The sequence below is a fragment of the Prionailurus viverrinus genome, chromosome D2, assembly GCF_022837055.1.
Source record: "Prionailurus viverrinus isolate Anna chromosome D2, UM_Priviv_1.0, whole genome shotgun sequence".
Classification (NCBI taxonomy): domain Eukaryota; kingdom Metazoa; phylum Chordata; class Mammalia; order Carnivora; family Felidae; genus Prionailurus; species Prionailurus viverrinus.
In genome coordinates this window covers 36928863-36955581 of record NC_062571.1, presented here as the reverse complement: position 1 = coordinate 36955581, position 26719 = coordinate 36928863, and the positions used below count along the sequence as shown (strand labels likewise).

The following is a 26719-nucleotide window of genomic DNA, read 5'->3' as shown; positions in this document are numbered from 1 at the left end:
TCCAAAGTGTGCCTGACTTCCTTTGGCTGGGCATATCACTCATAAATCACTGCGCTGGCAGCTGCCATCCATTTATATCTATGACCCACCAGGAATGAAAGTTCAAGTTCTTCCACAGTAAGGCCTTTTTTATTCAGGACCCTCCATGAGACTAGAACCTTCTTTCCCCCAACCTTCCCCACACAAGTACTTAGCAGAGTGGTAGGCACAGAGAAGGCACTCAGTGAACACTTACCAAACACAATGGTTAAAAAATATTCAAGACATAACTTTAAACTTGGCCACTTACTTAGGAGTGTTGAGTGACAATGGCAGGGCGAAGCTAAATTACACTGAGTGCAAACCCAGATGAGGAGCATGATGAAGCACATTCTGAGTGGGAGAAGCTAGGGCTCATTGAAGAAACAACCAGTGAAGTTTCTCCCACCTTGCAAACGGCTTCAGATGTTTACTAACCTATAGCTGCTTTCTACCAGCGCCATGGACATTACCCACTGCCAAGCAGTCATTGAAGGATTTCCTGAAAGGTGAGGATCTCCCAGAGAGGGAAAGGTAGAGAGTGTGCTTGGGCAAGAGTAGGATTCTTTTATAAAGGTTTAGAAGGGCACTCTGGTTATCGCCACTGGACAGGCCCTACGTGCAATGAAATGCTCTGAACTCAGGTAGAGCTGGGCTTTCTTGAGAAAATGGGGTGTGGGCAGGGGCCAGAAGAAAATCAGAATACATCTTCACTGGCCCCCAGTAGAAAAGTTTGTTTTAATACATGTCAAGGGCAGTCTTTAAACTTGAGTAAAGTATAAACAATGGGGACAGGCAGTATAAAGCATGAAAAAGAGGAGAAGGTGGCACAGGGGTAGAAGTAGGCAGTCATTGATCCTTACAGTAGAAACAGGTGCTGAGGACAGAAGCAGACAGGCTATCTTCTGGTGATATCCTTCCAGAGAAGCGGGATTTGGTGGGGTTGGGAGAAAAAGCCAGGATCACTAAGAAAGGTGTGTTTAGGTGACATGAAAACAAATGCCTGGAGTCAAGTCTTCCCTCCAATCTGAAGACTGTCCTCTAGAAGACTGTCCTCCCTTAATGATCCCCAGATAAACAAGATGGTGGGTGACAGGACAGAGAGCTGGTTTCCCAGAATATTGGACAGTGCTGGAGCTAAAAGAAAGGAAGGTAAGGTAGGGGCCATTCACTAGTAAAGCAGCCCTAGCCTCCAGTCCAGCCCCAGCCCCAGCAAGGCCATTCTTCAGGAATGCATATGTGGGGCGAACACACTTGATCTTGGCTAGCGAACAAGGCTTTTTCCTCTCCGCTGCTCCAGGGGACTGTGGAAAATACAGTGCAAGATTGCATTACCAATTTCTGTTGGACTAACACAATGAAAACCCATATCTAATTTGCTGTCCACTATCCCCCAGGTCCCCTTCAGCATTTACTGCTTTCCAAATATCTTCCTCCCATTGAATATCTGTGTTTCAGATTATTTGTCCCCAGATGTATTAGGATGCATTTACTGCAGCTGAATCTCATCTAGTGATTTCCTGTCCATATGCCTGACAGCTCCAGGTCCCTTTATGTCACATCTTTGTCATTGGTGGGGTTTGTAATACCTCTCCATTTAGGGCAATATACAGATTTAATTAGCATATTCTTTATAACCTTTTCTAGGTTATTAACAAGGATGCAGAACACAACTGACACCACAATCCCAATGGCATCCTGTGGCCTCTGAGTCCCATTATGTGTCTGTCTCCAGTGTTATGATGAGTGGCCTATTCAACACACCAAAAGAGCTTTTGCCAAGTTCCTTTGACCATGAAGTAGGCAAAAGGATCCTCGGTCCAGTGTAATGAAAATTACATTGAACTGGGACCTAAGAGAAGGAGATTCCAGTCTCAGTTCTATTAATAATTATGAGCTATGCGACCTTGAGTTAGCCACTTCTATGTTCATTCAGCTAGCAGTGAATATGTTTGTAATTAATATTCATAAAAGATTGAAGATATTAATAGTTATGATAATTCTAACAAGACCTAATTTTTATTAAGCCACTACTATGTTCCAGATACATTACATATATTATTTGTACCCTTCACCATATACCTATGAAGTTTTGTAAGCTGCATTTTGCAGATGAGAAAATTGAATTGAAAGAATATAAAGGACTTGCTAAAGCTCACAATGGTTACAAGCTGTGACTTGAACTGACAGCTTTCTGCTTTGAAAAAAAAAAAGTGAAATATTCTTGCTAAGCCCACTGGCTGCTTAAAGAGATGGTATTGAAGTCCAGGGCTCCTCTTCTACCAAGTTTTCCCTTTTCCTACGTGTTTGTCCAGGTCACAAACACGTCTTCTTCAGGTCCTACACAGTGCTTTGGAGCATACTATGTGCCAAGCCCTCTGCTAGACAAAAGGCTTCAGCCATGATTGATTCAAGGTCCTCAAAAGTTGATTCCTGAACGTTGTCTTTCTTATAATATCCAAGTAAAGAGGGGTTACCGAGAAAGATTCTGTGGTCAAACAAATTTGGGAGACACTGAGTTAAGCAAGGTTCAACCAATTTTCCACAATGGTCCCTAGAGTACCTCTAAGGCCATTCCCTAAAGGAAAGAGAAGATGCATTTAATTGTAGGAACCTCTTAGGTGCAGCATCTCAAAAAATCAGTCCACCTTGGAACAGACTTGGGGAAACGCGACAGTAATGAACCCGAAGGGGACTGGTGTCTTCTAAATCACGCAGCCTCCAAGCAAGCTCTTGCCTGGATTTCTGGAGCATGGGCTGTCCAGAGATGGCCTTGGGCCCATGGACCATGTTGTCCAATGTTCTAACAGCATCTTTACAGTCTGAACTGAAAGCTCATAGAAGTCAGAGAAGGTTTTGGTTAGGGTTAGGGTTAAAAAAGAATATGAAAACCTAACACATTAGTAAGCATACATACATATATAAAACAAACATGTATTAATTAGTTACAGGGAAGAGAGCTAAATGAGATCAAACTTATTAGAAATCAGAGGAATGCAAATTAATACAAGAATAATGTACAATTTTGCACCTATTAGACTAGAACAATTAAGAAGCCAGATGATGGCAAATGTTGGTGGGCTGTGGGTTTACAGGAACCCCCATGTGCTACTGGTAGGAGTGCAACCCAGCGGTTCCATTTTAAGATATGTATCCCATGCAGTTCTTACACAGGACCATTAGGTAATGTCAACAAGGATTTTCATTAGAGTATCATTTGTGGTGGTGGAGACTTGAAGGTAACTGAATCGAAAGTACCCCTGGGAGATGGTGGTGGAGGCCTGACTTGGAGAACTGTGTACAGTTAGAAGCAAGGATTCAGTGGATGCATGGCAATGTGAGCCAGACTGTATCAATTATACTTTCTTATTCTCTGTATGCTTGATGCTCTGGCATCTGGGGCCCAGCTGACTCTGGAAAGACTCCTCCTCCAGTGCTAACCAATTAGAGATCATAAATAAATCACCAGGTAGCCTTTCATATGGAAACTCAACAACCCAGGGCCCATTCTCTGAACCACCTTCTCAGTCAGGCTTTCAGGCTCCAAGAGGCAGCACTCCTCTCCCCTACTCATCCCAGAGCCAGGTACCAGGCAACTCAGGACACACCCTGTGTCTCAGAGCCTGATGAAATCATTCAAACTAGGAGCCCAAAGCCGGCTTACCTTGCTTTCCCTGTTCCTTCCTGAAAAAAACACAGTAAAGCCTCTTGCCCATACTTTCCCCTCCCTCCCTATGCCTCCCGAGACCCACCCTGGTGCTTCCCCCATTTAACCCTGGCTGGTGTGGTAATCACCCTCCTCTTGGGAACCATAAGTAACAAGCTATCTTCTCAATGGCAATCATCTCCTGATCTGTTGACTTCACTGTACCTGATAATAAAATCTATATTTTATTTTTTTATGTTTATATATTTTGAAAGAGAGAAAGAGGCAGAGAGAGAGAGAGATGGAGAGAGAGAATCCCAAGCAGGCTTCACACTGTCAGTGCAGAGCCTGACATGGGGCTTGATTTCACGAACCATGAGATCATGACCTGAGCCAAAATCAAGAGTCAGATGCTTAACTGACTGATCAACCCAGGCACCCCCAGAATAGTGCTTGATTTAAAAACTAAGAAACAAAATAAAAAATATACATAGTACCATTTAACTAATTAAATGCCTTAAAACACTGTAAACAAAACCACAGACATGTTTTACAAGGACTCATTGGACATCGGAGTGGGAGTGCAGGGTGGGAAAGGGAATTAAGATGGGATAGAGAGGAGGAAAAGAAATGAATAAATGAAAGAGAAGCCTTAGGGTTGGTTAGGGAGGATGAATCATATACTATCCTATATACACTCCATGGCTATAGCTGATTTTATATAAACAAACACTTCATAGGCAATCAAATAGTGATATTTTGATTTTTAAAATGAACCAGTATTAAGTGTGAATACTACAAACTGGAAGCCAACACAAAATCTGATGCTGAACATATTGGGAAACATAAAAGTGCCACCAGGGCCATTCCAGATACTTCTCCCTCAATTTTCTTCTCTGTCCTCAAAAAGGAAGTCTTTAATGGGAAGGCTGAAAGCAAAACTGGTCACTGCAGCCATGTTTCCCACCCAGAGTTCTTGGGTGGAAGCATCATGGCATGGAGACATAGCCCACTTTGAAAGGAGTTATTGCAAATCTGCCCATTTAAAGCATAAGCAAACTCTGACTCATCGGGGGCCTTTGGAAGAGGCATCTGCTTCTGAGTGCATAGTGCATTCCAGTCTCTGACTTATGTAGATGAAACAAATGGTGCCCTGGGCACACTCATCCACACATTGGTCTGAATTAGCTAATAAATCATAATGCAGTAGCTAATAACAGCCATAAAGCCTTTTGAGTTTTACAAGGTGTTTATAATGGGCAACTCACTATGATTTATATGAAAAACATGCGTCAGCTCCTGAGACAAAGCTGATATGTGGACAGTGGCCTTGTGGTGTGACCTCTAGCAAGCATCCAAATAAATCGCAGGATTTCCCCCTGGTGCAAAGCAGGCCACTGTCTCATACACATATTTTCAGGATACCACTTGGTAGGAAACTGAACTGCCAGGCACATGCTGGATCTTCCCTGATAATAGGCCACGAAGAAGAAGGTGATTATCTCAATGCAGCCCCATGTAGTAAAAGATAATAAAATACCAAGGATAGGGCTTCAGGACCACCTATATGTTTGCCCCATGGGGTATAACAGAAGATATACTAAGTACATTCCTTTCCCTGACAGTTGAGAAAGCAATACAGACACGCAAATAGTAGAAAATATAATATGGTTTATGAGGGACTAGTTAAAGGGAAGCTCTGGGTCATGGGAATTAACTAAGGCCCTGATTTCACAAGAGGGCTTCATAGAGGACAGGATCTGGTTGGGCCATGCAGGATGGGAAGAGTTTATAAGGGGGACAGGACAGGAGAGACAGTCTCTAGAAGGAGAAAGAGTGAGTCAGCAATAATAATAGCATATCCTTTGAGAGAAAAAACAAGGAGGAGAAAGAAAAAGAAAAACTTGAGACATACTGACCTAGGTGAACTGAAAAATACACTGAAGAACAACGGGAAATGAGGTCAGAAACGACAATGCAAAATCAGAGCTGGCATCAAATAGCCGCAGGTGTCCTAGACAGAAGGCTCTGTGCAATGAAGTTCACAAAATTTCTGCCAGGTAAAGACCAATCTAATTAAAGGAGATCAGCAGGATGAAGTCAGCCCTTTCCCTTTTTCCCTACTATTATAAAAACTGACACAGGATGACTTATGCATAGCATATTTCTTAGAGGAAACCCATCTCCATCATTACCAGATGATTCTAGATTTGAGTCACAGCCTGGTCTCTGTGTACTCTGATGTCTTGGGAGAAAATTTTATCCACTTTGTTTATTTTCTTTCTTCCAACAATTCTCAGTTCATTCCCCTTGGTTTACATTTAATAATGTCAAGACTTTGTTTTTCTAATGGAGTATTGTTCTTTTTTAATATCCAGCTAATTGAAGTTGCAAGCTTTTTACCAAACTACCCCAACTCAAGGAGGACTTCATTGTGGAAAGCCACTTAGGACTACTCACACAATGTACACCTGAAGAGACCAACTCCTCTGGGCTGAGCAGTATTCTTTACCAATGGAGGCTACCTGGGCAGCCCAAGGAGAGGCAGAACACCTGCATCTTGCCCTTTCTATCTAGTGGTGCACATAGCTACAACCCTAACTCCCTAGGATTCTTTCTTCCAGAGTCAATCTGAAATTTGAAAAATCAGTTTAAAAATCTCTGAAAAATTCTATCCATCTGACTCTAATAGTCAGAATGTGATTACAAAAGTGATGCTATTGGGGCGCCTGCGTGTCTCGGTCGGTTGAGCGTCCGACTTCGGCTCAGGTCATGATCTCACAGTCTGTGGGTTTGAGCCCTACATCGGGCTCTGTGCTGACAGCTCAGAGCCTGGAGCCTGTTTCGGATTCTGTGTCTCCCTCTCTCTCTGCCCCTCTCCTGCTCATGCTCTGTCTCTGTCTCAAAAATAAATAAAAACATTACAAAAATTTTTTTAAAAAGTGATGCTGTTATAAGGTGTATAGATAAAGTTATTTATAATAGTCAATCTACAGCATCCATATGCCTTATCAGACACCCAGAGGAGGAAACATTTGAAGGCACCTCAGCACTGTAGAAGAGATCAATGTAGAATAAGACCTAAGTCAATCTTCCCTAGAAAGTGCCCCCTATGAAGGTTGAGGCTGTGTTTCAGTTACTTTTATACCCCAAAACCTTCCAAGGAGCCATATGCGCTTAGTAAATATACATGGTGAGTGGGTGGGAGAAAGATCTGACAACCAGAGGCCTGGCTTTAAGTAGGTAGAAACTTTGGAAAAAGAATGAAGAAGAAGGTCTTCCCAAAAGGATGCACCTTAGGTCCCTTTTTGGCTGTTTGATGGAATGAGAAGAAAAGTTGTCACCTCTATGCATTAACTCTCTCACATCTTTGGCAAATATCCTAACTGACCTAGTGCTGGTTTTCCTCCTTGAAGTGAATGAACAACCCAATAAGATTCTCAAGAGACAAGAATTTCTGGTGCTCCACTCCCACTCTAAGAGTGGGAGGTAAAGGTGAGATAACAAGTTGTATACACCTGGACCAAGTACACCAGGGTATATGTCCTGAGAAATAACATGAAATATCTTATTTTGCAGCTTGATTAACCTATCTTGGGTTTGGGAGATTTAATTTTCAATCTGGCCTGAAAATACTTCCCATCTTGAAGCTTCACCCAGGTCTCCTTCCATCTGAACCTCCAGTGGCAACGTTATCCTTGGTTGGCAAAGCTAAAATGTACTTACTCTATCTTCTGAAAAACAGAGGATCCTGACCAGCATCTTTTTCCCTGACACTCCAAATTCTCTTTTGAGAAGACTCCAAAAGAATTTCTCCTAATCTTGAAACTCATATAAGATCATAAATAAATGGCAACCTCCCAGTAAAGACTGAGAAACCATGACCTTGGAAAGTCGACTTCCTTCTAGATGATCATGTCCCTGATGGAGGACAAATATGTCTCAATGCTTTTTAAAAATATGAATATTTTTCCTTTCCATTGGTCATAGACAGCATAAATTGCCATTAGCTGTGACAAAGACAGATAACCTGCCGTACAGGAGAGAGACAGCAAAAAGGCTGAATGCCTTGTCATTTTCCTATAACTTGAAGATGTCCAGCTGTTTGTAGTACATCTCAAAATTTCACCCTGCTAGTAAAGCTTGTTTTAAATCAAAGCGAGGTGAAATATAATTTGCCTCTTAAAATACTCTGGTCATCATGGATTCTGAGTTTGAGGATAGCGGCCTGCCCCGGAAGCTCTTTCACAGTTTATAAAAGCGAACACCGGTGGTGTGAATATGTCAGCTGCTGCCTGACAGATACACCAGAACAAATGTGATTCCAAGGCCAAATCCCTGCCTCCAGGAGGCGTAGAGGAAGTCTCAGTGATGTGGAGCACAAAGGCAAGTGAACTGTGGTCCTAAACTAGGTCAAGTCAACCTAGTCCCCATCAGGCAGATTTGGGACCATCTGGAAGCTAAACACAGAACCTGCTTTTCTTTCTACTCTTGTGTGTAGACAGATCATACTCTTTTTGCACAACAGACCACAAATCTGCAATTAATGGCCCTTGAAAAAGTCATAGCCCACTCTGGGAGGCATGCACTGGCCTGAGTTCCAAGGTGGCCCCTCTAGAAGACCTTCCATCACTATTTTGTGTCCATGGAAGGAACCCTACAGACAGTGCCCAGATTTCTCAGGCTCTCCTTTCCTGAACCATGTCTTCACATCCCCAGTCCATAAATCTCCAGAACAGCCAAGTTATATATTATATAACAGCAAAGCATGGGGCCAAGAGGAGACCTGAGTTCTGATCCCATTTTCATTTCTTTCTGGAATATGCAGTGAATCCCACAACGTCTCTACCTCAGTATTCCACATTTGTGAGATAAGACGCTACCTGTTCTGCCTTTTATCAGTATTGTAAGGATCAAGTGGAAACATAAGTGTGCAAAAGCTTTCAAAATTAATGTCTCTCCATCCTCACATTCAGGATTTTGAAATGAAAATAATTAAAAAGAACAGAAAAACAAAAAAAGGAAGAAAGAGAAAAAGAGGGAGAATGAGACAAAATTGTACTGAGCCTTCACTTTGTGCATGCCCTGGGATAAGTGCTTTATAGGCATCATTTTCTTTAATCCAACAACCCATATTTCATTAGCTCCATTTCAAAGGTGAGGTAACTGAGGCACTCCTTTACACAAAGTCACAAAGCAAGTGCAAGAGCTGGGACTCAAATCCAGGTCGTTGAACCCTACAACCTGGGTTGTACAGCATGTCACCACAATATTCCCCTGAAATCACAAAGACCGGAAGCTTCAGGTACCACCTTGTGAGCCTGAGGTTCTGTTCATGTGACTGCAGCACAAAGTCAGAGAGAGACCCTCAAAGATAGATGCTCTAAGTTTCTTCATCCATTTGATAGATGAGGAATCTGAGCCCTGGAGAAACTTGGGAGGGAGGGAGAAACTTGCCCAAGAACAGCCACGGGCTGGCTGTTACAGTACAACTGACACACAAGCTCTCAGTGTGGTGGACATTGGTCGCTGTTTACGAAAGACATCTTCTGTTCTTTATGGGTACTCAGCTAAGCAGCTGTATTAGTTCACTCATGCTGCCATAACAAACACCACACTGGGTGGTTTAAACAACAGAAACTTACTTATTCTCAGTTCTTGAGGCTGGAAGTTCAAGATCAAGGTGACATGGCCTCTCTGCTTGGCTGGTTAACAGCTGCCCTCTGCATATGGTTGTCCCTCTGTGAATGTATACCCCTGGAACCTCCCTGTGTGTCCTAATTTCCTCCTCTTGAAAGAACCACAGTCATGCTGGATTAGGTAACCAGCCCTAAGAGCCTTGTTTTCATTCAATCACCTCTTTAAAGGTCCTATCTCCAAATACGGTTAAATTCTGAGGTACTAGGACCTGGGGCTTTAACATATGAAGGCAGTGGGGGCGGGGGGCGGGGTAATTCAGCCCCTAACAGCTACATTTCCCAGACTCTCTTGCAGTTATGACTGTTCATATGACTGGGTTATGGCCAGTGGAACAGGGGCATTACTGAGGCATTTTACCTCAAAAGCAGGCCCATAAATCATTCAGACAATCCCCCACACTCTTGCTCTTGCTCCTTCCCTTGGCTTCCATGAAGTTAAGATTGCCAAGACCTAAGGAAAATGGAGAGCCATTGGATAAAAGGAGCCTAGGTCCCTGACTGGGCACTCCTCACTCTCCATCCATATATCTTCTGTGCACTGAGAGTGACTAAGCCCCCAAGACTCAGGGGCTGTTTGTTATAGCAGTTAGCCTCTCCCGACTAATACACCTACCCCTCGACCAGTATTCATTCCATTACATACCAAGGGTCAGTGAATATTACCAAAAATGAGAAGTAAAATAACAGACTGGCACCAGTTCCAAGGTCAATAAGCAACCCAGGTGGGCTGCAGAAAAATGAGAGAAAAAAAGCACTGGCCTTTTTTGGGGTACCAGGCCTCTCCATGAGCACAGATCTCTAGAACCTCCTCTCACAGACTCTCATGGGGTCTCCTGGCCCCTCCTCCCTACAAGGCTAATAAATGAGAGGGGGAGGTAGGGTGCACATGACAATGATCCCTTTCTTATTTAAACAGACCATTTTTCTCCCCAATAAATGCTTTTTTTTGTCAGCTCAAATAGTCCCCTTTGATAGAAACCTGAAAATAATTAGCCTTAATAGCTCTGCTGTGAATAATGTGCACAAGAAGGAGGTAGATGTTAATAGGAACCTTCCACTCCAAAACTAAGTCACCCTCTCGGCCTCCCTCCCCAAAAAAGAAATGTAACAAGAAAAAGATTATAGGTTTAGCACTACTTGGGAATAAATGTATATTTGAAATAAATGCATGAAATCCTTTAAAAACAGCACATGCTGAAAACTTCATATTTAGTTTGATTTGCTTTCCAAATCACACAGACTGCACAGTTGCATACAATCTTTAAACAAGTACAACCCCTGAGAAGTGTGGATAGATTTAAGAGAAATAAAAGCACGATCAGCCAGCTTGTAATCTTCTTTTCTCTTTTTTCCTCCCCAAAGCTGCATTAAATTGCCTATTGAGAACAATAACATATTTGTGCTTTTATAGGTAGATGATTGGTATTATGCAAAGATTTGGCTAACAGTCTAAAGGCACATTCACACTGATCAGGAGTGCATGCTGCTAATAATTTTTGGGATGCTCTAGGGAACCCGTAATTCCCTGGGACTACAACCTAGCAGGTCAATGCAGGCTTTGTGGGAGCTCCCACAGATTCTAAACCTCCTTCCCAGAACCATTCCAACCAATCAGACCTGGGGAAACCCATTCCCAAAGAAAGCTTTGGAAATGTGAAGTATCCCTTTTGCCCTACATTCTTCCTCTGGCCAGGGTAGGCATGATGACTCATCCAGGCTGGACAGGCAACTTAAAATGGCAGCTAGGCACTTTTATGCACAACCTAAAGCTGCTTATATGTATGTCCACACCCTGAGATGTAATAAATTCATTCCTGGAAAATTATCCTAAGGCAATAATTTAAAAGAAACACACTCTGAGACAGAGTGACATACATCCACACCCACCTACCCACTCACCTCTCTCCACACACAAGTAACAGTATTTTATCCACAAGATTAAAGTATAGAAATGGTGGGGAAATGGTTTTCTAATGGATGGTACTTTCATCAATTTGATGAAGAACTGCACAGTCCATCAAAAGAATAAATTTAAGGACTATGAAATAGCACAATACAAAAAAAATTAGGTAAAGGCAGAGAGCATTAAGCACACATATAATACCTATAGAAAGGGATACAGCTTAGAAGGGAACAGAACAAAATGAAAAGTCACAAGAGTTAGCATGTAGGGAATACAGTTGAAAGATTTTCTTTGTTAATTTCCCTTAATGGGATCATAACATTGTTTTTAAAAACACATAAAAACAAAATAAAACAAAATGAAATGGTCCCTGGGCCTTTTAATCTTTGATTACCATGTGTACGTCAGAGCCCTGAGATTCAAAATCCAAGCTCAAATATAATTTATAATTCCCCTTTTAGGAAATTCAGGAATTGCTTCCTAAGGAAGTTTGTGAAGGGTGGTAATATTTGGTTGCACGGACAAATATAATCAGACCGTTGCCAGACTGTTTCATCTGAGATACAGAAAAAGAAAGTTGCACATAAGCATCTAGAAACATGGAATTTGGGAAGCCCCATTACAAAACTGCTCCACAGAGAGATCTGTTTACACACACACACACACACACACACACACACACACACACACACACACGTGCAGCAGCAGCAGCACTAAAAGAACTTTTGTTGTCATATAGTACAACTTACAAGAATAACTCACATTTTCTACAAACTGGAAACCCAAAGGAAAAGGCTGTATTGCACACCTCACATTCATCTCTAGGAACAGCTAAGTGACATTGGCCATCAGCACGGCTCCTGCTCCCCCTGCACCAAATATGTCTTTCTGTCATTCCTTACATGCTTATTCATACCTTAGAGAGGTGAGTGAGGCAGGGAACTTCTTCTTCATTCTCCATGAAGCTCACACTGATTTCTGGCTAAGTGGCCTACCTTTTCTAACAGCTGTCCTAGAGAAATAATAGAATGTCACTGAAAGAGGGACCTGAAGATCTCACCTAAATTACTTTTTTATTAAATCTTTTTTTTTTCAAAAGAATTGTTTCTCTTTACTGAGCACCTACTATGTGCCAGGCACCATCTCAGATGCCTAGCATGCATCTGTTTCTTATTGCCATAACAAACTTGCATGGCAAGTGTCATCCCCTGACACAGACGGGAAAAATTATAGCTATAGGGTGACTTGCCCAGGGTCATACTCCTTGAAGTGGTATAGAGAGATCGGAATCCAAATCTTGGGACCCCTTGTCCCGAGCTCTCAGAAAAACCATCCGTGCCTCTTTGGCACACTCGGGGGGGACTCAGCATGAGCGGCTTTTCTGCAGGGGTTATAATTAGTTGTCTGGTCCCAGTTGCTTGCAGGGTAAACAATGTCTGATAAACCCACAACGCTGTAAGTATTTATTACATTGCAACCCAGCTGCCAACTGTCTAACCATTTTAATAAAAAGCTATTTTCTAAGGTTTATGTTTTATTGCGTGTATGACTCCCTTATTGGTTAGCATTTTGGAGTTGTGGAAAAGGTTATGAATTTAGAAACTGGCTGCATTCATATCATATTTAAAACTTAATGCTATTTTATTAAAGACATATGGGCCTCCAAAGTACACATATTAAATGTCATGTAAGAAAAGTAGCAGTTTAAATCATGGTCAAATTCATTTTTGACGTGACTCCTGAGGCTTCCCAAGATCTGAACTATTTCTTTGTAAATCTGGCAGTTTAACCACACTCATAAATCACTTTCAAAGCATATTATTTCTTAATTTTACTGCATTAGAGAGCGTTTGGCCTACACAGTGAACTGTTTGTAGCAGTTATGTGAACAAAGTTGCACATTTAGTCATATAATGTGCAAGAGAAGTGGGGAGGGGAAGCGAAGAAGGAAGAGCTTTTCATTCTTCAGTCTGTTTTACTTACTCCTTCCATTTTTACCTAACCAAATGCAATTCATAGCATTTGGATTGAGCCTCTGTAAGCTCAACATGCAGAAATCACCAGTTAGTACTGAGGGTTTTGGGAACACAAGGAAAACAAAAAGAATTTGTAACTGAATCTTTTCCAAAACATCCTGTGACTAGAAATTACAATGGGTACAGAAATGAGACATTTGAAAAAAAATATTATACTTAATTGAAACAGATTTTTTTAAGTGTGTGTCTTTGGGTAATACAGCTCTTGGTCATTTTCTAATTATCCAGAGATGCAGGATCTCAACCTGGGGTTTTCAAAGCCCTTCTCATGATGAGATAATATTCTCTGGACATGTGTAAGGACCCCTCTGATTTCACTGCCTGGATTTCTCCATTTTACTATGGGGTAGAAGGGGTGGACTCCAAAGACAAATTCCAGGATCTCACCATCGGCCTTGATTTCTAGATTCACCCAGGGAGTTGAAGGGGGATGAAGAGAGTTGAGTCCAAGGTCACGCAAACCAAAGGGCTTAGAGGTTTATCTCTGCAAAGCAGAGACCCCTTTGCTCTAAGTGACATCCACTTGGGGCTACAGCACTGCCGTCCTCCTGTTTCCAGCAATGACAATGGAGTGGTCTCATCCTCCATACTATACTCACTTTTCTTGTGCCTCCTTTTCCCCCTGGCTCTCTCCTTCCACCATCCCCATAAAAACAAACAGGACTTATGCAGTGCCTGGGGAGATCTTCAAAAGGAGGGGCCAGGGCCTCTCCTGGATGATCCTGAGGTCTTCCTTCCCTTGCCATATTCCCTTTTGATAGGTGTTTTATCCTCATCAGAAGGTAGATGCTTAACAAAAGCCTTAGAAACATTGTATTTAAAATTCAGTTTAGCCACCAGACATATAGGGCAATACCCCCTCTGTGGACTGAATTATGTCTCCCAGAATTCATATGTTGAAACCCTAACCCCCAATGTAACTGTATCTAGAGATAAAATCTTTAGGAAGCAAATAAGGTCAAATGAGGTCAAAAGTGTGGGGCTCTGGTCCGACAGGACTATGGCCTTATAAAAATAGGAAGATTGGTCAATCTGCTCACTCACTCTCTCTCTCTCTCCCCCCGCCCCTCACAATGTGAGGGCTCAGCAAAAGATCAGCCATCTGCAATCCAGGAAAAGGGCTCTCATCAGAACCAGACCATGTTGGTACCATGATCTGGACTTCCAGCTCCCAGAACCATGAAAAAGTTCATTTCTCCTCTTTAAGCCACTCCATCTACGGTGTTTTGATATGGCAGCCTGAGCTGGGGGGACCTCAAGCCAAATTTACCTTCCCTGTGTTCACCCACACAAACCAATGATACAACAATGCCACGAAAAAATAACTGCTTTGAAATTACACAGCTAAGAACACTAGCTGCCCCTGGTTCCACATACCAGAGACAGTGTTAGCTCCTTGAATATATTATCTCATTTAATTTTCACAACAAACATGGGAAAGAGGCATGGCCTGCTCTGTATTAACAATGGAGAAATAGACAGCAGAAGGGAGAAGTTCAGCCTTTACTCCAAAGTTGACATGAAATGCTGAATGGGACTGCCCTCTAAATGGAACAGCCAATCTGACAAGAGCCCATGAACAAAATAAGAATCATACGTTTCCTATGGAATACAATAGCCAATAAATTCAGATTTTAAACCTTCCCAAAAGAGCAGCTGGAGGCAACTCCTTGAATCATGTCAAGAACAAAAATGAAGGTTGGGTGGTGGGAAGGAATGAATAAAAATGGGCCAAATAAAGCACAGGAGAGGTCACTAAGCAATATAGCCTCTGTGACACTTCAAAATGCCAACAAAAACTAAGTGATTTACTTCTAAATTTCACTCACGAATTAAAAGCTTTATGGAGTGGAAGTCCCACTTAAAATTCCCCACTTCAAAAAAAAAAAAAAAAAAAGAAAGAAAGGAAAAAAAATTACTGCTTTGGAGCCTAGACAGAGAGCATTAGTTCACTGCTGAAAAAGAAATAATGAGTTCTAATTCAGGTAATGTAGCTCAAAATTTACTGCCATATTTTAAAATGCACATGAAAAATAAAATTATCCTAAAATGTCCTTGGTGAAAAGGCTGAGTGTAATTGCTATCACTGACAATAGCATTGAACTTAGCTAAATTAACATCAAAGGAAGCCCCAATTACAGAGCATCTGTGCATTATTGATGGTGCCCTGTCTGTTAATCTAAGACACTCTACTGTAAGGAGCAGAAAAGCAAATAAAAGAGCTAATTGTACCACCAGCCTTCAGAGACCCTAAGGGCAGACCTGCCCTATCATGCTGGTGAAACACAACTTTGCCTGGTCAGAGGGTCGGTGAGGAGGCGTCTGGAGCCAGATCGTGTACATGGGCCCCAGAAAGAAGCCATGGCGACCAGAGTCAACAGAACCATGAGGAGGCAAAAATACATTTACCCCAGAGTTATTCCCAACTCACAAGCTGGACTCAGCAGCTACCTGAGAATGTAGATGGCCCTGGAGATCTGGGCGGGGAGAAACGAGCTCTCTGGAGAAACAGGCAGTTGAAAGGTCTCCTAACTCTTCTTCCTTATAATAAGAAACTCCTTCTTTTTACTCATCAAGGATCCATTTAGGGCAAAAGGCACCTTTGGGGGAAAAGGTAATTTATTCAACGAGAAGAAGCTCTCCTTTGAGCATCTGGCTCCTCGCTGAACCCAACTGTGTTGAGGATGAAAGTGCCATTACTGTAGCTCATGCTAATACCTATGTATGCGTTCTTGGCTCTCACCTGGATGATCTCCAAAAAGTATGTGTTAGCCACACTCAGACAGACAGATCACATTTTTATTTCAATCAAACTCTGTGAAGACTCATGCCTCTATTCAAGTTGGATAACCTAAGAGTATCCCACTACTTTATCCTATCTATTTATTATTGTGCTTCTTAGGCTTTTGGGGACAATGAAAACAACAAGTAAATGTTAAATAATAGAGACATCCCTTCCATCACTAAGCTTACGTGAGTTTTATATCTTCTTAAAGTTCATTCTTCTTGTCTGCTGTTAAGAGCTGCATTGTATCCCCTCCCCAAATTGACAGGTTTAAGCCATAGCTCCCAGTAGCTCAGAATGTGATTATGTTTAGAGACAGAGCCTTTAAAGAGGTGAATAAGCTAAAATGAAGCCATCAGGATGGGTCCTAATCCAATATAACTAGTGTTTTAATAAGAGGCGGAAATCTGGACACACAAAGAGATAGCGGGGATGCGCACACATATAAAGAATACCGATATGAGGATACAGCGGGAAGGCAGCCATCTGCATGCCAAAGAGAGAGGCCTCAGCAGAAGCCAATTCCCACCAACACCTTGATCTTGGACGTATAGCCTCCAGAATGAGAAATGAATTTCTGTTGTTGAAGCCACCCAGGCTGTGGTATTTTGTTACAGCAGCTCCAGCAAACTAGCACATCTGCTATTAGTTGTAGGCAGTTTGGAAATAACCAGAACTCACGAGCAGAAATTAGGACCATGCCATCTTCATTTTACCCTTTTTCCCTAGCCATAGAATTATAAATACTATTAACATGAGTCAAAGTTAACTTCAGAACAATGTTCATGATTTTCCCCCAGTGGGCCATCCATCCAGCAGGCTTCCCTGCCTTCTAGGATGTCAATCTGCCTGGGGGGTTCAGGCTCTACCATCTGATGTTTCCACAGTCCCAGAAGGGACTTTCTAAGGAAGGCAGAACTTCATGAAGCCACAGAATTCACAAGGATAGAAAGCAAGGCCCTGGACTCACTTAGGGGTAGGGACGCTGATGCTTTCCTGATGTCCCTTCATTCAGACCTCAGTTGCTAGCCTTTTTTCTCTGTTCCTAAACAGCCCACTTCTTCTCATTCCTGGGCTCAATCACCAGGCTCAAAGCAAAGAGTTAGTGGCGTGGTGAGTGGCAAGTGGCAAGTGGAATAAAGCATGTTAAGGCCAAGGTGTTGTTCAGGCTGACCAATGCATGTATCACTGGGGAGCAGCTCCCTGACAAGCCCTGACACTGAACACAGAAGGTAGTGTAATGTTAGCTTGAAACATGCATAACTTGAATGCAGCACCCCAAGTGTATTCTATGAGAATCCACTTTCTTAAGGAAGCATCTTTATTTTTCTCTCCTTTCTTTCCTCTCAAGCTAATTTTTAAAAATAACAAGAAACCTAAATTGCAAAAGCAAAATACCAGATACTATCTTCTTAAGTGGATCATGAAAATGTCAAGCTGTAAAGGCACAGTTTACAGATATAATCAGTTATAAGGGCTCCATATCAATCATTACCAGATACCCCATGAGTAAGGACTTTTCATAGCCCACTTAAGGAGCCTTAAATTCACTCCTTAAAACTGAAGCAACTAATACCATAGTGGACAGGGTCTTTTGGGAAAGAAAATTTCAAATAACTTTTTAGAAAGCCATGGATCCATTTCCAAGGGAGTTATTACTGGATCTCTGACAGCCAGCAGCTTCTTCCTTATCCCATAAACTGAGCTGCTTACTACCACCCAGACCTGCCCCCAAAGTCCAAGGGAGAGGACTCTCAACTTCAGCTTTGACCTCTCTGGCCATCTGAGCACCAACAGTGGCCAGGGCACTTTGCACGCTGGAAAGCTTTGGGCCAGTGGCTATCTCTCACAGATTTCTACAACACCTGCTCTGCACACAGCACTATTATTCTCTTTCCTAGCACAGACATACCCATACCTTCCTCCCACTTCAAACCTTGCCAAGGTTCTTCCTCATCCTCAAATTAAATTGCAAATTTGGCCTAAGAAACAGAAACACAGCTCATCCCCTGCAATTCTCTGCCTAGACCATGCATTTCGCCATGATGGGCTGGCGGAGGGAGTGGTCAGAAGGTCAAAATGGTAATTACAAAGTTACTTTTGGCTCCCTTCCATATCCTGGCCTTCCTACTCTTTTACTCCTACCTCCCATATTTTCATGCCTGTTAATGAAATTTAAGATACAGAGGCGAAAGAATGTGAGCTTTGGAGCCTTACACAGACCCAAGGAAGAACCCGATTCTACGTTGCTCTGTAATTTGGGGTGATGTAACTTCTCTGATCATCAGTTTCCTCATTTGTATGTTCAAGTTCAAGGAGACATACAGAGATACTATTGTTAGTCACTGACACAATATCTAGTACACACTGGACACAATACATGCCAGGCATTATATATTACTCATCTATCAGGGAAGTTTCAACACACCTAATAATGTACTACTGGGCAATCAGTCAACCCTTAGGCTGGCCTTGCAATCCTAATTAGTGAAGCATCCAGAAAGCCTGTATAAGTTGGTGCTGTGACACCAAAAACTAAAAAAAATGTGTCCTAGTTACAAGCTCTGGTTCAAGTGGCCAGGGAAGGACCAGAGGGCAGGATGCTTGGATGGATTGCCTACCTATTAGGTTCCTGCAGCAATAGTACTCAAAATCCTAGTGGCTTACAAGAAGTTATTTCTTGTGCAGAGGTCTGTGGTTGGCTAGGGTAGATGTGCATCAGGCTTCAGCTTAGGTTCAGGTCTGCTCAATGTGTGTTTCGTGTTGTTTTCATAGCAAGTGGCAGACATGCAAGAGGACTGAGTGGAAACACATGGTACCTCCTAAGGCCTTGGCCCAGAATGGGCATGCTGTCACTTCCACTCACATCCCATTGGCCAAAGCATCACATGGCCAGCGCCAAAGTCAGTGGGATAGGGAGGTAAAAAGAAATACACAATTTTAGACAAATAGTGAAATCTACCACATTTGTCGCAATTGTGAAGTCCCGAGGCTGTACAACATATCCTAGGGATCTAATCCCCTACAGAATGCCACTTACTTCCATGACTCCCTAAGCATGGCTCTGTCTAAAGACGTGTGGACAAAAGTGAGCATGGTAGAGGGAGGCCCAAAGGAGGCAGAGTGTGCAGGTGAGCCACTGGGATGCGGTGAAAGCCAGTGACTCCAACAGAGGTACAACAATCTCTCATGAGGCATTGAGCCTGATGGAGAGTGACACCTGCACTGTGCTCAGCACCTGGCCAGGCCCCATGGACTTGCAGGAGAGGCTCTGAGAGACTGCCTTCAGCACCAACAGTTCAGTTTCACTTTCCTTCTTCCCTCTTTGGATTTCAATTCTCCATCCTCAGGGCTTTGCCAGGGCACAGGAAATACAGCTTTCCTGTCTACCTCCGATTGCAGAGCGTTGCTATCCAAAAGCAAGGCAATGAAGACATACCAAAATTGCCTCCAAAGAACAGTACTCTGAAAGCATTTACTTGAAATCCAAGATGCCATGGTGCTAAAAACAGAGCAACATAAAGTCCTTCCCCCACACCCAAGTGAATGTGGCAAACTTCGAAATCAGGAAAAGGAAAAACAGACAGACTGCAAATTTTTGGCTTCTGGTGTTGTTTCTAAACACATCGCCCAACCATCTTCCAAAAAATAAGTTAATTTAAAATTTTTCCTCCTTTCAAAATTTACTATAAAGTACCTGAAAATAGAATCTAAGTATGTCTGTAGACAAGAAACACCTGTGTGAAAACAGAAGAGAATCATAAAACACTAACATACTCAGGTCATTAGAAATACCCAGAAAATAAACCGACGTTTTTAGTTTTCTTCTGAATATTTGGCATGGTAGAGAACTTTCAACATATATTATTAGCTCATCACCTCTTTAACTGCCTGTATAAGTGGTTTACAATACTTATTCATAGGCATACCCTGGCTTTATATACAATATGTATTCCTGAAAACAGGGAGCCTAGAGTAAATGTTAGTAATTACAATCAGTTTAGAGGTAGTTTCTGATAACCCGCTACATTTTTGCGACTGAGCTAGAATGGCATAATTGGAAGATACAAAAGACATACATGCTATGTTTCCGAACAAGGTAACACCTAGGGAAGAACTAGACTAGGCATCAAAACAAATAAACCAAGCAAGCCACCAGGCAGTGCTCCTTTATGGTACACACAAAAAATAGAATGGCAGCTAAGACCAGGAAAATCTCATTTAAACCACACACAGATTTGTGGAGCACCTCAATATGTTTGCTGAGGAAAGCTTCTTTTTACTTCCCACAAGCCCTCATATGAGCAGGTGGTTTCCGGGAACTCTCAGAACACCGCACACTGTGAGCCCAGAACACACCCTGCCCTCCCAGCAACACTGCCTGTGGAGAAGCCCAGGCCCAGCATTCATGGAGGCCATAGGTTTTGCCATCCTAAGTAATCCCAGGGTAAATTCTTTGGAAAACAAATATGCAACCCAGAATGTCTCCTTCCTGCCAACACACAGGTTCAAGTTATTACATTTTTTTTAAGGTAGAGGTCCCTCTCCTGCTTTTCCAGAGGACCATATTGAAGCAATAAAAACAATGGACCACCTTTCATGATGGATCTCCCAAAATGCTCTATTGTTCCCAGTTCATTTTTTTGACGAGTGTTGGCCAAGCCCCTGCCTGAGACCAGGCCCTGGGGGTATGGGGGCAATAAAAACAAGCAAAGTTCCTGCCCTCGAGAAGCCGACATCCCAGTGGACCAGGAGGTGCTTCACTCTGACAAAAAGCTGGCTTCCCGATGCTGCCATTCCCTATCTTTTTCCCCGGTTGCCTTTCGTGTGTGTGTGTGTGTGTGTGTGTGTGTGTGTGTGTGTGTGTGTGTGTGTGTGTGAGAATCCAAAAAGGTACACACAGATGAAAGGAACTAAAGGAAACCAGGGAGTTATGTCCTAATGCCAAATGTCAGGAGCAGGACTGTGCAGCGTGGCCATGGAAGAAGGTGATGCTCAGACCCAAATAGCTTCCAACATTCAGTGTAAGGTCAGGAATCAAAAAGGTTTCCAGAAAGTACATGTATTCGGAAGTTTATTCCTTTAATACATCACATCTCCCTCTCCCTCCTTTCCTTTTCCTGTCTTGCTCTCTCTCTCTCTCTCTCTCTCTCTCACACACACACACACACACACACACATACACACAGCTTCCATCCCACCAAAAAAAAAAAAAAAACAAACCCAAAGATATACACACACACAAATATATAAACCATACCAAACTACACAAAGACACAAAATACACATGATAGGAAACCCAGGCATGCCCACATAAAGGCAAGCATCATATATTTTCAAGGACACACTGACACTCACAAACATACCGATTACCTTCTCTTACCTATAACAGAATGGCCATAATTACGAGCAAAAGTACACACATGTCAAAACACTTTCTAACACAGGCTGTGATTCTCAGTCCAGCTGTCCCTGTCCCTCTCTGAACTGCTTCTGTCCCTCTACGCACTGCTTCTATAAGGTTCTGAAGATTAAACAGTTGGTAGCCAACTTCATATACATGCCTGTAAACAAGAGGGCTCAGCTTTAAATAATTATGTCAGAGAAATGACAACTGTGCTCTTTGCCAGAACAGGGATGAATAATTACAAAGCCAGGACATAATTAAGCAATTCTGACTGTCGGATTCTTGAACTGTCTGATATGTAGGGCTGGCAGGTCCACCATGTACACCCTTCTGGACAGGCCTCACATCCCTTTGATTTATGTTTCCTGATGCGGCAAGGGGGATCACGGTCTGGTCATCACAGAAGCCTTTCTTTGGGAGCCTCAACCTTCTCTGCACCTACCTTGGTCCTCTTGGCGTCGACAATGGCATGATTCTGTGGTCAATATTTGCAAAAGACACATATTTTCTTTAAAATTCCAGGAAATGAACACAACCTAGCTGATGTAGGTCCCTTAACTAATAACACACACACAAACATGCATGTACGCACGCATACACACACCAGTCTAGAAGAGTCCATTGTAACATTAGCTATCATTTCCCTAATGAAGGATGGCATCCTTCTGCAGGACAATCAGCGCTCAGACAGGAAGCAGCTTTTAAACAACAAAAGCCAAAAGGCAGCAAACAAAGGGGAAATGTGTCATCGTGAGAGAAGGCAAGCGAGAACTCGCACTCAGGAGCCAGGGCCTGCCAGGTACCAAATCAAACCTCTGTGACATAGGGGGTTTATTAGTTCCTGGACGATTTTGCATTTGCGTCAGCTGAGAACACCCAGACTGCCTGTTCCCTACCTCTAAGGCAAGGGCTGTGATTGGAGAGGCATTTTCCATTCTCCCAAATACTTTATGTCAGGAATAAAATGAAAACAGCTCCCCAAATCACGGCCTCCTTGATCATCCATCAGAGCATTCTGCTGAATAAGCACAACAGGCCGCTGCCGCCTGAGAAAGGACAGGAGCCAACTTGAGATTCCGATTCTCTTATGAAAAATAGGTCTTCACCAAGTGTGCTCAGCACACCGTTGGCAAATCACGGGGAGGAAATTGCTCTCCACTTAGAAGCCGACTCCGGGTGTACACATACCTCCCAGAACATACATATGTATATACACACAGAGATAGAAAGTGTATATACACACCTGCACAGGAACAAACATATGTCTGTGCACACTGTGAGCAGGCGAGAACCAGCCTTTTTAACACCATTAATTCAGCAAGAAGCTCATTTGGCCTCTATCTGCAAGAAAAGTACCAGTGTGTTTCTCTGAAAACAGGCAAAAGGGAATTGCCTGGCATTCAAGAAGCATACAGTTTGATATGAAACCAGGAACACAGGGAAATCCTCTAGTGCACCTGAAGCATCACGGTGTATATACAGCACTTACCTAGAAGCCTAGACCCTGGGTTCTAATCCCAGGTCTGCCTGTGTTGGACTATGGGGGCCTTAGGAAACTACATCCTCACCCAGTTCCTTCACCAATAAAATGAGAACACACACCAGGTGATTTCTGAAGTCCCTCCAGTTTGGAAATCATGTAACTCTACAAAAAGGTAACAACTGAAGATCCCCGTGTTTTGTCAGAGTATTTTTGTCTCTTCTCAAATAACTAATGGGTATTTTTATGCTTAATACTATTAGTAAAGATATTGGAGTCAATCACACAAACATAAGCTAATTCTATAATTGATTAGAAGCTAATTTGGGACTTTGAAAAGCATTTCTACTGATGCTGCTAATGACTCAAAGAGCCAGCTACTACTGGATTTTAAGTAACCATTCCCACTTGGTTTCAAAGGCAGGGGAGGATTTCAGTCCCTGCTGCCCTCTCTACTCCAAGAGAACAGTTCGGCTTTCACCTGTTTTCTACCTTTAGGCCTTCTTATGAGCTTTTCATTTTGAACAAAGAAACACACGGGGAAAATGTCTGGCTCACTGCTCCAGAGCTAAGATCCGAGTGGAAGAACGTGGCTTGGTGGTCAGACACACCAGTAAAACTACAGTTCCCATGCTTACTGATCGGGCTGCCTAAGTGACACCTCTCGGCCTTAGTTACCTCACCTGTAGAATAAGCCAATGCTCCATTCCTCCTACATTGCAGTGTTCTGGAAGGACTCACAGATCTGTGTACAAAGAACCTTAGGACAGTGTTTAGCACACAATGAGCATCGCACACAAATATGGTGGCCATTATTTTTAGTATCCCTTCTGATTTTCTGTGATAATACAGAGCTTCCCCTGTCAAAAGCAAGGAGAGAAGGAGAAATACTGATCTATCCTATAAAGCGCATGTATATGTGAAGGTGGAAAATGTAGAATGGGTGGGAACCCAAGGTATCATAAACAGTCCACATGTTGTCCTTTGTTTGGTGATGTCAGCTGCCTCTGGAATCTTTTATACCTCCCTCTCCCCGCAAAAAAAAAAAAAAAAAAAAAAAAAAGAAGAAGAAGAAAAAAAAGGAGGCCAAGAAATAAATTATTTCATTTGGACAAAATTACAAAAGCTGGAATAACTAAAGGCAGTCATGAGCAATACATCAAATCTGTGCCTCGATAAGGAAAACTGTTAACACTTTAATAGCTACGAAACAAATCACTCAATTAATTTCCCACATGCTGAAACAGGTAACAATACATTTATCTGCCAGTATTATACCCTCCCTATCATATATTTCCACAACTGTTAGCAATTTTATTCAGCATAACAGGAAATAAGTTGCACCTCATGGGTTCAGGGAAAGAAAGTGGCCTGAGGTCTGCCGCCGGCTGAGCAACTTGATGGAAGAGGTTTCGTTTTCTGTTTTGGTTCTGTTTGTTTTTTCCTCTTTCCCTCTTAATCATTTCCAATGCACGTGCAAAGTACTCCAGGTCAATAAGCGAGGACAAACTAGACCTCCAGGATTTCTGGGCCAGCGTTTTCAACACACAAGAGAGGGTCCAAAAAAGGAAGTAGCTAGGTAGCTCCATGGGGCCCCAGGGCACTGATGGACCTCCAATGGGGTCATCAAGGATTGTCAGGTCCATTCCCCAGCCTTGGGCTTCACAGGACCCCAACTCCTCCCAAAGAGATAATTTTCCACACCCTTAAAGACTTCCTTGAATCTGAAGCCAAGTCTCCCAGCCACATCTCCCCTGCCTCATCAATGCTGTCATTAAGATGACACCATAGTCACTTCCATGGCCTCCATGCAGACTCAGCTTATAAAGGAAAGGTCAGTAAAACTAATCCCATGAGCTCTGGAGAGCTACATGCAGGAAGCATACACTAGTCCAGGTCACACTGTCAGGAAAAATGGCCTTTCCTTCTAACAAGATCTCTGAGAGCTATTGAGCCCTCATATCTGAGGACAGAAGAAAATCACCATTCCCTCCTGCTATGGCCCCAAGAAAAAGAGTTCTTAGTCACTAGAACAATCGTACCCACCCAAGAAAGATTAAATTCCCCAAGCTTTCCTCTCTTTCTTTTCTCAGCAACAGACCTCTAGAGGCCCTACCTTATAAATGAAACATCTTCAAGAAGAAGACCTCAACTATGCCCCCCAGAACATCACCATCAGGCTGCGTTATTGGTAAAAGAGCCATCTGGGTGAAATCACCCTACAAGTAAGGTCCCTTTAGATTACAGGAAAATCAAATTTATTCCCAGTCCTACTTGTTTGGCCAACAATATATCCATGGATAAACCCTAATAGGAGATCTCTCCTGAAATCTAAATACAGGACATCCTCCGCACTCAAAGAATAACCAGTGAGGCAAGACATAAATTCCTTGTGAAGACGAGAAAGTAGGCAGCTTACCTTGGGCTTCACCACCTTCATGAATGACCCTCTGACCAAAGCTTCCTCTCGTTCTTTTCTGGTTACTTTCCGGGCATCCAGAAACTTCAAATTGGGCAGTTTGTGCAGAACAAAGCATCTGAAAGAAAAGAGTCAGAGATAACTCAGGGGGGAGGTGATGCCCTCAAAGATCCATGCAATTTGTCTCATGCCCAGGAATCCACATCATTAAGTCTTCAGAAGGTTAGATCTTGGCTGCTGCTGCTTCTTTCTTTCATAATGAATGATCACCCTTTGCAGAAATCCAAATAATTATATTTTACATGGATACCCAACTAAGCCTTAAAAATGCACAGTAATGTTTGCTCTTGATTCAAAGGTAGACACAGACACACAGACACACACACACACACACACACACACACACACACACACACACACACCTACCTAGATCAGCCAGGAAGATCCTATTGATGTATTTCCCTTCCTCCATTCTGGAAATGGGCCCGGCTTCTTTGCTACACACAAAATTCTCAGTGAAACTAACCTTACAACCTAATTGTACCATTTATGTCACTGCCATTCCTGTGGGCCATCTGTGTAACTCTTATCTCTGAGATAAAAACAAATCTTCAATTTGAAATGGAAGCAAGAGACACTGACTGGCCATCCAGGACAATAAACTAGAATGCAGGTTGTAATAACATGGTTGACTTTGGGATAGAAGTAAGAAGTACATATAGCTGAGAAATGCTTCCTAAAGAATCAAACAGGGGTCTTGAAGATTTTTTCACCATCCCTGAGTTACTTCCACACTAGCACTATGAAGATTATCAAGGTGAAACAAGAAGAACTTGTTTATAGGGGATATTTATTTAATAGCCCAACAAATACTAATACAAATTCCCAAGGAAAGAGTCTGTGGTGTCCATCATGGCCTCCAAGGATAAGCTAATGACTATTTGTGTGATGAACTGTCCTCAAGCAGGTATATTTGGAATTGAGGAGAAGATCCATGTGGCCATGGGATAGGCATATAAACATATAAATAAATATATAAAAAATATAGACACCTGCTTATACCTCTCCTTCCTCAAGGAAAGTTACCAACCCACATGCTTTCCATCGAGCCCCTGTACCTGATCACTCAAAGGAGCTATTGTTGTGGTCCCTGAGTGGCTTAGTTGGTTAAGCATCTGACTAATTGATTTCAGCTAAGGTCACGATCTCATGGTCATGAGATTGAGCCCCAAGTCAGGCTCCATGCCCAGCATGGATTTTCTTTTTCCCTCTCCCTCTGCCCTTCCCTGCTCTGGCTTAACACTCTCTCTCTCTCTCTCTCTCTCT

General features: G+C 42.6%; 1 protein-coding gene across 2 annotated transcripts in view; it reads right to left on the bottom strand.

Moving 5' to 3' along the window:
- Positions 1-26719, bottom strand: part of LRMDA (leucine rich melanocyte differentiation associated) — a 1031273-nt gene that overhangs the window by 411136 nt on the left and 593418 nt on the right. For both annotated transcript variants that reach the window (XM_047824811.1, XM_047824812.1), the window contains exon 5: positions 25394-25511. In XM_047824811.1, the coding sequence (XP_047680767.1) occupies positions 25394-25511 (118 nt within the window). The remainder of the gene's footprint in view (positions 1-25393; positions 25512-26719) is intronic.